This window comes from Stegostoma tigrinum, chromosome 1 (genome assembly GCF_030684315.1).
Source record: "Stegostoma tigrinum isolate sSteTig4 chromosome 1, sSteTig4.hap1, whole genome shotgun sequence".
In the NCBI taxonomy this organism is placed as follows: domain Eukaryota; kingdom Metazoa; phylum Chordata; class Chondrichthyes; order Orectolobiformes; family Stegostomatidae; genus Stegostoma; species Stegostoma tigrinum.
The window spans coordinates 119,844,832-119,857,640 of record NC_081354.1 but is presented as its reverse complement, the minus strand read 5'-3'; the positions used below and the strand labels follow the sequence as shown (position 1 = coordinate 119,857,640).

Sequence of the window (12,809 nt, the reverse complement as noted above, 5' to 3'; positions counted from 1 at the left end):
AACATAAGGAGTGTTCTTATGCCAGGTATCAGGCTGAATATAAAAGCACTGAAAGAACTGTGGATGCTAGAAATCAGAAACGATAACAGAAATTGCTGGAATAGCTCAGCAGGTCTGGCAGCACCTGTGGAGTGGAATCAGAGTTAACATTTTGCCCCAGTGAACCTTCTTCAGAACACATGTTGAATATGTAAGGTTCAGAGAGGAATTAGAAAAGCAGCTAACAGAAAAGAAAATGACAACTTTATCAATGTGTAAATAGTGAAAAGGCTGTTTAAAAAAAGGAGTTTGGCAATTTGGTTAGCACAGTTAAAGAAATTGGGGGTAAAGTACTGGTACGCATTAAGGATTGACTAATGGGCAGAAAACAGGGATTAGCAATAAATGGGTCACTCTCTCACTAACAGGCTGTGACTGCGGCATACCACCCTCATTTTTCCCTTGATTTAGTATTCTTGGAATGCCGTTATTTCCCCAGCCTCATTCTTGAAGGGGCTTGGGTTCACTTTGGCCTGTCTTCCTTTCTGTATATTTAAAGAAACTCTTTGCTGGCCACCTTGATATTACTTGCAAGTGTACCCTCATAGTTTTATTTTGCCCTCTTTATTAATTTTTTGCTCATTTTTTTGTTTTAAAACTTTCCTCGTCCTCTGACTTGCCACCAATCTTTTCTATATTGTATGACATTTCTTTCAATTTGATGATATTCTTAACTTACTTGGTTAGCCATGTTTGGTTTATCTCTTTTTTAGAATTATTCTTCCTCGCTAGAATATGTATATCTTCAGATTTAAAATAATCTTTCCCTTTTGGATCCACAACATACTGTTCTTGGAAACTGTCCTAAATAAGCTATAAAAAATTGTTTTTGTGATCGCTGCTGTAAATTTGATGTTCCCAATCTACATAAAGTTTACAATCACCCATAATTAGTGAACTACATTTCTTTCATGGCTTCATTATCTACTGATTTATTCAGTCTAGGCCCGAAACGTCAGCTTTTGTGGTCCTAAGATGCTGCTCGGCCTGGTGTGTTCATCCAGCTTCACACTTTATTATGTCGGACTGTCCACAGTGTCCTGGTTAATTCTTACCTCACCTAATATGGATTGTACATCTTTTGATCCAAGATAATTTCTTGCCACTGTACATATTCCGTCTTCTAGTAACCAAGATACCCCATTATCCATCCACTTTGAAAAGTCACATGCACCACCAAATTTAGCTTTCAGCTTTGATCTCCTTGTAACTATGTCTCTATGTTGTGTATAAGGTCAACTCCATAAAACTCCTATTTATGCTTTCAATTAATTTGTTATTCCAAATATTCTGTGAATTTTTGTAAAAAAACATTAATTTTGCCTTTTTAGTCATATTTTCCCTCAATGACCCAATTTGCTGATTTTTAAAAAAAAAATTTGTACACTGCCTCTTGTCGCACTGAGGCTATCATTAATTATTCTGCAAACTGCCAGATCCTTTTGCATCATATACTCCTTATTCCCTGTCATCGTTCCGTCCCACTTTGTAGCCACCCTGCCCCCACTTACTTTAAAACCTTCTCTACAGTCCTTGTTAGTTGATTTGCCAGGACATTGATGTGCAGATTATTCAAGTGAAGCCCATCTGACAGGAATAACATCATACACCAGTACTGACGCTGATGCCCCATAATCTGAAACCCATTCTTTCTATGTTAATCTTTAACTGCATTTAACTCCTTGACTATATTTAGTCTGTATCGATTTGCCCATGGCCCAAGTTGTAATCCCAAAAGTATTACTTTGGACATTCTGTTTTTCACTTAAGGTCCAAAATGTTCAAATTCTTTCAACAGAACTTTCTTTCTAGTCCTATTAATTTCATTGATAGCAATCTGTCTAAGGTTTTTGTGTGTGTGGCAACAACTGGATTCATCCTCATTCCTGTGGGAGAAGACCCTATTTAACATTGGTGGGATAACCTTAAAATAAAACAAAGATCTGCCGATGCTTGAAATTTACAACAAAAACATAAATTTGCTGGAAAAACTCAGCAGGTCTGGCACTCCACCTGCAGAGAAAACAGCTAATGTTTCAAATACACTGACTTTTTGTCAGAGGCTTCATTTCACCACATTTCTAGTTCCTCCTCCGTAATTGAATGGCTTCCTCGAAGACGGTACTATCGTCAGTTTGTTCACTTGTCATCCACACAGCTTACAAGAATATTGTAACTGTTGGACAGTTGCAGGAACTGAAGGTCCTCAGAAGTCATCGCTAGCCCTAAGCACAAACTAAAGGCCTTACTTTTAAATCAAAGACTTGAAATCCTCACCACTCAGCTGCTTTCTTTCTGCAAAAGTAACCAAACGCTGACTCCTAACAGCCTATCCACCATTTACAAAGCACAAATCAGGAGTGTTTCGAACACCTTCACTATTCAGCCCCTCTATCACTGGCAGACAGCGAGAGCAGTGTGTATCATCTACAAGATGCTCTGCAACAAATTACATGTGCTCCTTAGACGGCATCTTTGAAAGCTATGACCTGTATCACCTAGGAAGATAAGGGCAGCAGCTATATGAGAAGAGTATAAACTGCAAGTTTCCTCCAAGCTACACAACATGCTGTGTTGCCATTCTTTCACTGTTGTGAGGTGTCAGTCGTGGAACTTCCTTCCTAACAGCATTGCGTATGCATCACATGACTGCTGCAGCTTGAGAAGGAACTCACCACCAGCCTTCACCAGGGCAGTTAACAGTGGACAGTAAATACTGCGCCCAGCTGGCAATGCCAACAACATGTGAATGATGTTTTTAAAAAAGTTAATAAGGTCTCCATTTTAAAAAAAACAATGATCATCATCTCTTCATTTCTTTTATGATCTCTGAACTTTTGAGGAGCATGATTGCTATGGGTTGGGAGGTCCTGGGCCAGTTTTGAGATGTGTATGTGACAGCATCTCTTCTAATTTTTTTGGGAAACCACAGTGAATAAGTGACATTCAGGAGAGTTGATTGAAGAATCTCTCAGACATAAACATTTGGGAATTTTTTTAAACAAAATAAATAATGATTTTCATGAGTTTTTTTCCCCAAAGTATAACAACAAAATCACCTTAATAAGATGTATTATCCCAACACTAGGGCTTCTCAAACTGGGGTGATGAGTAGGAATTTTGGAGTTGCAATGTTTTTTCATAGTAATGACTGGCAAAGAGCTTCACCTGAATGAATAGCTCAAAACAGTTTTAAGTCCTGTCAGTTTTTTCACATTATGATAATGCCCTCAGTTACTCAACCTGGCTCCTGTGCAGTAAAAATAGCGGGATTTATATGGAGTTACAGTCAAGGCTGGAGGAATGTACACTTACACCAGTCCCACCACTCTGTGAGACTTGACATAATATCAAGTATATACTTTCACCAGTTACCAAGATAACCAGTCAAATAGCCAAACTTGAAAAGTGATCTATTAACCAGATTTCTTCGTGCAATTTATAGATGTATTATCAAAACCAAATTTTTTCAATTTAAGAATATATATTTGCTTAATGTACACAGTTATTAATTTAGAAATTCAAATGCTTTTCACTCTATATATTCCCAAAACACACAGTTTTTAGGAAGATGAAAAACAGTACTGTGCTGTGATTGGCTTCTGAAAAAAGAACACTTTAGTCAATGGGTCATTCTTAAAGGCAAAGAGATAAAATAGGCAATGGTCTGAAGTCTGTTGCTCTACCATTCTCTTATGTGTGGTCATATCACTAATAATGTACAGTTGTCTCTAAATTATCGCAGATAAAGCTTGCTTCTGGAGTTATGATCTTAAGATGTTGTTTCTGTCATTCTTTCAAAAGAACAAAACGTTTCCTACTGAAGATTTGTTTTTGCAGAGGGTTTTCTGTTTAGAAATGGGAGAGATCAGCAGGGTAGCTAGTTCCTCACAGGCTACCCATCTAGTTCACCTGGTTCTTAGTTGGACCTCGCCAGCCAGTGATTAATGAAAAATAGCTGCAACAGGGTTTATAGCAAAGCAGGCATACTCATGTGATTTTTAGAAAGCTTTATTAGAAGAAAATCTCCAGTGTCCACAGTGAATATTCAGTGAAAGCTTTAAAGAAGCCAATGTAACTGTGTTCACCGTGAAATCAATTCCGTTTCCCGCAATCCTTCAAAATGTAAGCCCTCCAAGCAAGATCAAATATAAAAAATCTTCCTAACAATATCTTCCCGTTCGATATTAACCTTTCTGTTGTACGTCTACCCTTGTAGGGACTTAGCCTTCCCACTCAGCTTTTTCAGATCCCTCTTGTCACTGCTGTTACAGTTCTCGCTGAAGTTTCCCAACAATTTTCCAACTTTGAAATGGGTTCCAGGTAAGAAGAGTTTTAGGAACCCTAGCTCTAGACATCTCCTTTCAGCATGGTGTTTTAGTTGTTTTATTGTCTGTAGTTGCTAAGGTTAATAATGGCAAGACAACTCAACCCAGTGGAATGCTCTTCCTGCAATATATGAGAAATCGGGAACACTTACAGTAGCCATGGTGACTGTGTATGCAGGAAAGGTGTTCAGCTTCTGATGTACCACATGCTCACTAAGAAGCATCGATGAAGCTGATAATGTTGTGAAAAACACAATCAGCGAACTGGTCACACCACAAGTAAGTGCAGACAGAAAAGCAATGGGTGACCACCAAGAAAACTAGTAAGCATGTGCAGGCAGTACAGGAGTCCCATGTGGCCATTCCCCTTTTAAACAGATGTGCTGTTTTAGATACTGATGAGGGGAGGGTGGAGTGGCTTCTCAGGGGAAAACAGCAGCAGCCAGATCAGTGGTACTTTGACTGGCACCATTATGCAACAGTGATCATCAAAGTGTAGGTGAACAGTTGTGATAGGGGACTGTTTAGCCAGGCCCACAGAACGTTGGTATTTCTCTGGCCACGCGTGAGCTTTTCTGCTCCCAGCATCAAAGATGTCTCGATGTGGGCACAGGATATTCTGAAAGGGAAGGTTGAACAGTTAGAGGTTGTAGTCCATATTGGTACAGAGGATGTAAACAGGAAGAGAGATAAGATCCTACAAAGCGAATTTGGGGAATTAAATAGAAATTTGAAAGAAGGATGCCTAGAGTTGTATTCTGAGGATTACACCCTGCGCCATTGCCAGTGAAATAGGAAGACAATACAATTGAATGCATGGCTAAAGAGCTAATGTAGAAGGGAGGGCTTCAGAAACCTGGATTATTGGATTCTCTTCCAGTGCAGGTGAGACCTGTACAAGAAGGGTAGATTGCACCTAAACTGCAGGGGCGCCATTATCCTTGCAAGGGAGGTTTGCTAGTGTTCCTCAGGAGGATTTAACTAATAAGCCGGATAGGTGGGAACCAAAGCAGTGGGTCATCATGTGGAGTGATTGAGGAGAAGGCTGCAATTCAGTCAAGAAAGTCTAATAGTAAAAACGGGCTGATGTGGGTTTAGGAGCATGTGGGACAGGCGGCCTGGAGTCTGTTTATTTTAATCCAAAGAATATAACAGGTATAGGTAGATAAACTTAGAGCTTGAATTAGTACATGAGACAATGATGTTGAAGCCACTGCAGAAACTTGGTTGAGAGAAGAGAAGCTCAACGTTCCAGAGTTTAGGTGTTTCAGGCATGATAGGGATGTGAAAGGGGTGCAGTGCTTCATTACTGATTTAAGGAGAAGGTACATCAGCGACAGAGAGAGGACGTCTTGGAGGGCTCATCCACCAGGAGCATATGGATAAATCTTAGGAATAAGAAAGCTGCAATCACTATTATGGGTTGTTCTATAAGTCTCCCAATAGTAAGGGGAGATAGAGGAAGAGATATGTAAACAGATCAGGAATAGATCTGAAAACAGCAGGATTGTTGTAGTAAAAACTGAAAGAACTGTGGATGCAGTAAATCAGAAACAAAAACAGAAGGTGTTGGAAAGGTTCAGTATGCAGATAACAGGAAAATTGATGGAGTTGTGAATAGTGAGACAAATTTTCAAAGGATGTGTCAAGACTTAAATCAATTGGAAAATTGAACAGGAAAATGGCAGATGGAATTTAATCTGGTCAAATGTGAGATGATGCGTTTTAGAAGGTCAAATGCAAAAGGTAAGTATTCAGTAAATGGCAGGACCCTCAAGAGCATTGATATACATAGGGACTTTGGGATGCAAGTGCATAGCATCCTGAAAGCGGTAACACAAGTAGATAACATGGTAGAGAAAGCATATGGCATAAGGCTTGCCTTCAAATAAGGCATTGAGTATAAAAGGTGGCAAGCCACATTGCAGTTGTATAAACCTTTAGGCCACATTTGGCATACTGTGTGCAGTTTTGGGCACCACACAAGAGGAAGGATGTGGAGGCCTTGGAGAGGGTGCAGAAGAGGTTTGATATGACATTTCCTGGATTGGAGTGTATTAGCTATCAGGAGAGGCTGGATAAAGTTGGATTGTTTTTGCTGGAGCATTGGAGACTGATGAGTGATCTGACAGAACTATATAATGTTAAGAGAGACATGGATAGGGTTGATAGTCAGAATCATTTTCCCAGGTTAGAAATGTCAAATACTAGGGGCTGTAGGTTTAAGGTGAAAGGATGAAAGTTTAAAGGAGATGTGTCATGAAAGATTTTTACATAGATGGTGGTCGGTGTCTGGAACATGCTGCTGGGGAAATGATAGACACAGAGACAATAGCAATGTTAAAGAGGCACTAAGAAGATTTTAGAATGGAAAATAGGATTAGTTTAGAATGGCAGTATAGTTGGCACAGGATGAAGGGCCTGTTCCTTTAATGTACTGTTCTATGTCTCTGTCTTTCATCGTAAAAATTGAGGAACATGAATAATTATTAAAGCCTTCCAGTTGACTTGTGTAAGATGGGAACACTTGTTTTGTCACACTTAGAGCTAAATTGCAATTCATCAGTTTAAAAGTAAGCTTTGATCCTAATCCTTAACCTGTTGTACTGCAATGGAATGCATAAAAATATCTTTGCTGACCATCAATTTGTTTTTAACTCTGAATAGAAATAACTTTGTACTGAAAGGGGGTATCAGTATTAAAATTGAAACCCAAGCAACAAAATTTGTGCAGTGTATGCCTTGGCATTGGATTAGTTTCAGGAACATTACTGAAAGCTCCATCACTAATGTAATTAATCACTGCAACCTGCAAGATTCCCTCCACATGACACATGTTGCTAACTTGGAACTCTACATATGTTGCTGGGTCAGAATTTTGTAACTTTCTCCCTAACAAAGTGTACGTAACCATATGGACAACAGCTGTTCGAGAAGGTAGTTCACCACCGCTTTCTAGGAGCAATTAAGGATTTGCAATGAATGGTTGCTTAGCCAGTGACACACACATCTTGTGAAGTAATAATACGAAATGTTGATGCGTGATAGGATCACCTGTCTTCCCCTTATCCATCTCTACTGACCTTTGAATATAGAATTACTGGAATACACTAATCTACTTTACTGTTTAAGATGAGCATGAAATCCTCCCTTCCAGAATTTTTCAGCTGTCCTGTGCCAATCCTTCTGCGAGATGATGCAAGATATCACAACTGAAGGACAAGCTCAAGTACTTAAGGTACTAGCTTTGTTTTATTATATGAAGGTATTGTTAAACTAATCCATGCTTATTTTTTGCAAAACAAACTGTAGATTGAGGTGCCTCATTCAGAAATATAGATTTCTCTAATGTGTGTGTTTTATAAATGCATATCAAATAATTTTATCTAGATAAATGTAGCCCTCTCTGACCCTGTCTTGGACCTGTGGCCTTCCAGCCTTTCCCTGCTTTCAGCCTTAATTCTCAGTAATTCCTCTGCACCTTCCCAATCAGAGCTTTGACTCTGTCTTTTTGAAATTGATGATATTACTCTACCCTACCAACCTGTAAAATCTGTCCATTTTATCGGAATCTCAGATTTATGGCTTTCCAAGCCATAAACTCCCTCTTCCTGCTGTCCACAATATTACATGCTGGTGTCTGCTTTACAGGTTCTATCATTACATTATCCGTCATTGTAGAATTGAGAATTAGAAAAGGATACCAGAATCTGATGGAATATTAGTAGTAATGATCTAGCAGGTTACATAAAACACACATTAGTTTCCTGCATAAATGTAGTAGATATATTCAACTTCTACCTAGGCAGAGGGAAGCGGATTATTTTGTAGTCCCCAAAGACTGCTAATTTCTTGAGTGTAATTTGAACAGTATTCTAGAACAATATGTTTGTAAATCTGCAAATGAATAGATGATGCTTTTTTTTAACGATAGTAAGCTAGTAATTAGTCTAATAGCAAAGTACATTTTAATGATAAAATGCAGTGTAACAACACACTCATGTTCCTAAGACAGTACTTTCTAAACCTCTACCACCTAGAAAGACAAGGGCATCGCCACCTGCAAGATCCCCTCCAAGCCACATACCATCCTAAATTTAAACTATATTATTTCTTTCACAGTCTAAACATCAAGATTTGAAATTCTAAATGTGAATTCAATTTTAAAATCTGGGATTAAGAATCTATTGATGACTGTTAAACCATTGTCAATTGTTGGAAAAACCCATCTCTTTTTATTGATTCACGGGATGAGAACGTCACTGGCTAGGTCAGCATTTATTGCCCATTCCTCATTGGTCAGAGGGCTGTTGAGAATCAACTACATTGTTGTGGATCTGGAATCACAAGTAGGCCAGACCAGGTAAGGATGGCAGTTTCCTTCCCTAAAGGACATTAGTGAACCAGATGGATTTTTCTGACACTTCATCATGGATTCATGGCTGGCTCACTGATGTCTGTCAGGGAAGGAAATGTGCCATCCTTATCTGGTCTGGTGTACATGACTCCAGACCCACAGTGATGTCGTTGACTCTGAACTGCCTTTTGGCCAATTAGGGATGGGCAGTGAATACTCGCCTGGGCAGTGACACTGTCACTGATGATATTACTCTCCCCTACCAACCTGTAAACTTAAATAAGTAAGCTGTACCTGCAGAACTGGACAAACTTGCTCAATACAAAAAGTAAGAAATAGCACAAAACTTTTAAAAAGCTCTATGCAGGCAAGGAACACTAAATGTCACATGGACTGTGAAAAATGTAAAGACCAAGGAAAAGTTAATGTGTGGAAACAGAAGAATTGGGCAGGCTCTTAAGAATGCTTTTCATCAGTTTTCTCATTGTATTTGAATTTTCTTTGCTGGGTAATGTGAAATCCCGAATTGGGAGAACACAGCGATAAAGGAAATATCAAGATGTTCAACATCTTTGAAAGTGGTTAAATTGTTATGCCTCATGACAGGTACTATTTCTGAGAGAAACAGAAAGTTAACAGCAGATCCTGCTACCATCATTTTTCAGTCCTGTCTGGCTACAAGTCTGACCCTGGAGGACTATGGATTTGCTAACTTTTTACTTATGTCCAAAGACCGAAGAAGGGTTAACCCAAGTAATTACAAAGTCAGAAATCACATGGTGTAGGGTGAGAGTTCAACAGGCTGATTTGAAATCACAAGTTCTCGGAGCACTCCCTGGTTTGTCACCTGTCAGAGGAGCAGTGCTCTGACAGCTTGAGATTTCAAATATACCTGTGGCACTGTCACATGTCATGTGACTTTGAACTTTGTCCAACCCAGTCTAGCACTGGCGTCTCCACATCAATTAATTATAGACCAACCAATTTAATCTTTGTATCAGAGATAATGGGAACTGCAGATGCTGGAGATTCCAAGATAATAAAATGTGAGGCTGGATGAACACAGCAGGCCAAGCAGCATCTCAGGAGCACAAAAGCTGACGTTTCGGGCCTAGACCCTTCATCAGAGAGGGGGATGGGGGGAGGGAACTGGAATAAATAGGGAGAGAGGGGGAGGCGGACCGAAGATGGAGAGTAAAGAAGATAGGTGGAGAGGGTGTAGGTGGGGAGGTAGGGAGGGGATAGGTCAGTCCAGGGAAGACGGACAGGTCAAGGAGGTGGGATGAGGTTAGTAGGTAGCTGGGGGTGCGGCTTGGGGTGGGAGGAAGGGATGGGTGAGAGGAAGAACCGGTTAGGGAGGCAGAGACAGGTTGGACTGGTTTTGGGATGCAGTGGGTGGGGGGGAAGAGCTGGGCTGGTTGTGTGGTGCAGTGGGGGGAGGGGATGAACTGGGCTGGTTTAGGGATGCAGTAGGGGAAGGGGAGATTTTGAAACTGGTGAAGTCCACATTGATACCATATGGCTGCAGGGTTCCCAGGCGGAATATGAGTTGCTGTTCCTGCAACCTTCGGGTGGCATCATTGTGGCAGTGCAGGAGGCCCATGATGGACATGTCATCAAGAGAATGGGAGGGGGAGTGGAAATGGTTTGCGACTGGGAGGTGCAGTTGTTTGTTGCGAACTGAGCGGAGGTGTTCTGCAAAGCGGTCCCCAAGCCTCCGCTTGGCTTCCTCTACATTGGGGAAACCAAGCGGAGGCTTGGGGACCGCTTTGCAGAACACCTCCGCTCAGTTCGCAACAAACAACTGCACCTCCCAGTCGCAAACCATTTCCACTCCCCCTCCCATTCTCTTGATGACATGTCCATCATGGGCCTCCTGCACTGCCACAATGATGCCACCCGAAGGTTGCAGGAACAGCAACTCATATTCCGCCTGGGAACCCTGCAGCCATATGGTATCAATGTGGTCTTCACCAGTTTCAAAATCTCCCCTTCCCCTACTGCATCCCTAAACCAGCCCAGTTCATCCCCTCCCCCCACTGCACCACACAACCAGCCCAGCTCTTCCCCCCCCACCCACTGCATCCCAAAACCAGTCCATCCTGTCTCTGCCTCCCTAACCGGTTCTTCCTCTCACCCATCCCTTCCTCCCACCCCAAGCCGCACCCCCAGCTACCTACTAACCTCATCCCACCTCCTTGACCTGTCCGTCTTCCCTGGACTGACCTATCCCCTCCCTACCTCCCCACCTACACTCTCTCCACCTATCTTCTTTACTCTCCATCTTCGGTCCGCCTCCCCCTCTCTCCCTATTTATTCCAGTTCCCTCCCCCCATCCCCCTCTCTGATGAAGGGTCTAGGCCCGAAACGTCAGCTTTTGTGCTCCTGAGATGCTGCTTGGCCTGCTGTGTTCATCCAGCCTCACATTTTATTAATTTAATCTTTGTGTTGGACACGTTATTGGAAACAGATTTGGGAAGCAGAATAAGTTTTCATTTTTGGGGGAACAGTCAGCATGGACTTTCTGTGCCAAGTTGTCTTGAATTAATTTGTTTAATTTTCGGAGGAGGTAACGAATGTTAAAGAGATAGCAAACTTGATTTAGTCTACTTTGATTTTATTTAGGCTAGTCACAAGTTCCTGCATGGCAGTTTAGCAAGTAAATTTAAAGGCTCATGGGGTACAAGGGGAAATGATACTTTGGATCCAAATGGGAAGCAAAGCGGTATGGTTGACAAGTGCTTTTGTGACTCGATGACTGTTTCGAGTGAGGTTTCACAAAACTAGGTCCCTTATTGCTCTTGGTATATATCAATGATTAAGTTTGGCAGTATGGTACATAAGCAAAAGTTGCTGGAAAAACTCAGCCGATGTTAACGTTTTGGGTCCAGTAACCCTTCTTCAGAGTTGATTGTAGCTAGAAAATATTTGGTATATATGCTAAAGATGGGTGGGGGCGAAGAGGGAAATCAGTAAACGATAGATGGCGATGGAGCCGAGAGAGAGAGAAAAAGAATTAGACAGCAGAGAAAATGGCAAAGGTAATGGAGAATGAATTGGGGACCATCAGTGGTTGACAGTGGGTTGTTTGTGGTAGCAGCCCATGTGATGATAAGCACTGGTCTGAAGCGGTTGTGATAAGAACATTGGAGAAGGTGCTGAAATTGTTGGACTCAGTATTGAGTGCAGAAGGTTGCTGAGTTGACAAGTGAAAAATTAGGTTCTGTTTTTCCAGCTGGTGCTGAGCACTGCAGCAAGCCCAAGACAGAGATGTTGGCCAGGGAGTAGGTGATATATTTGAAGTAGCAGGCAGCTGGAAGCTCACGGTCATTTTTGCAGACAGAGCATGTGTTCCGTAAAGTGGTCACCCAGTCTGCACTTTGTTTCCTTCGTGTACAGGGGACCACATTGTCAGCAACAAATAAAGTAAACTAGATTGAGTGAAGTGCAGGTAAATCACTGTACTTGGAAGGTGTGTCAGGGGCCTTGGATGGTGAGGAGGAAAGAAGTAAGCAGGCAGGTGTCAAACCTTTTTCAATTGTAAGGGAAGGGGTCATGGAGCTGTGGGGATGCTTTGGGAATGAAGGAGGAGTGGACCAAGGAGCCCTGGAAGGAACAGACCCTGCAGAAGACTAACAAAGGAAGGGAGGGGAATATATGCCTCATGATGAAACCCTACTGGTGGTGGCAAAAGTGGCAGATAATGGTCCTTTGGATATGGATGGAAGGTGAGGATGAGGGGGACCTAATTGTTGTTGTGGGAGGGAAGAGAGAGGTAAGGGACGAAGTGCGGGTGATCAGCCAGACAAATCTGAGGGCCCTGTCAAACATGGCAGTGGGTATTCCTCAGTTGAAGAAGATGATGGACATTTTGGAGATCCCCCTTGTTGAAGTTGGAATAGATGTGACAGAGATGGAGGAACTGAGAGAATGAGATGGAGTCTTTACAAGAAGCATGCTGCAAGGTTGCATAGTCAAGTAGGAGTCGGTGGGTCTGTAGTGGAGATTGCTTGGCCTATCCCCAGCAATGGAAACAGATATCGAGAAAGGAACGGAGGAGTCAGCGATGAACCTGGTGAAGGTGA

At 41.7% G+C, this 12,809-nt stretch overlaps 1 protein-coding gene across 2 annotated transcripts in view; it reads left to right on the top strand.

Annotated features, from left to right (window-relative positions):
* Positions 1-12,809, top strand: part of ipo11 (importin 11) — a 417,913-nt gene that overhangs the window by 213,748 nt on the left and 191,356 nt on the right. For both annotated transcript variants that reach the window (XM_048538184.1, XM_048538176.1), the window contains exon 24: positions 7,525-7,605. In XM_048538184.1, the coding sequence (XP_048394141.1) occupies positions 7,525-7,605 (81 nt within the window). The remainder of the gene's footprint in view (positions 1-7,524; positions 7,606-12,809) is intronic.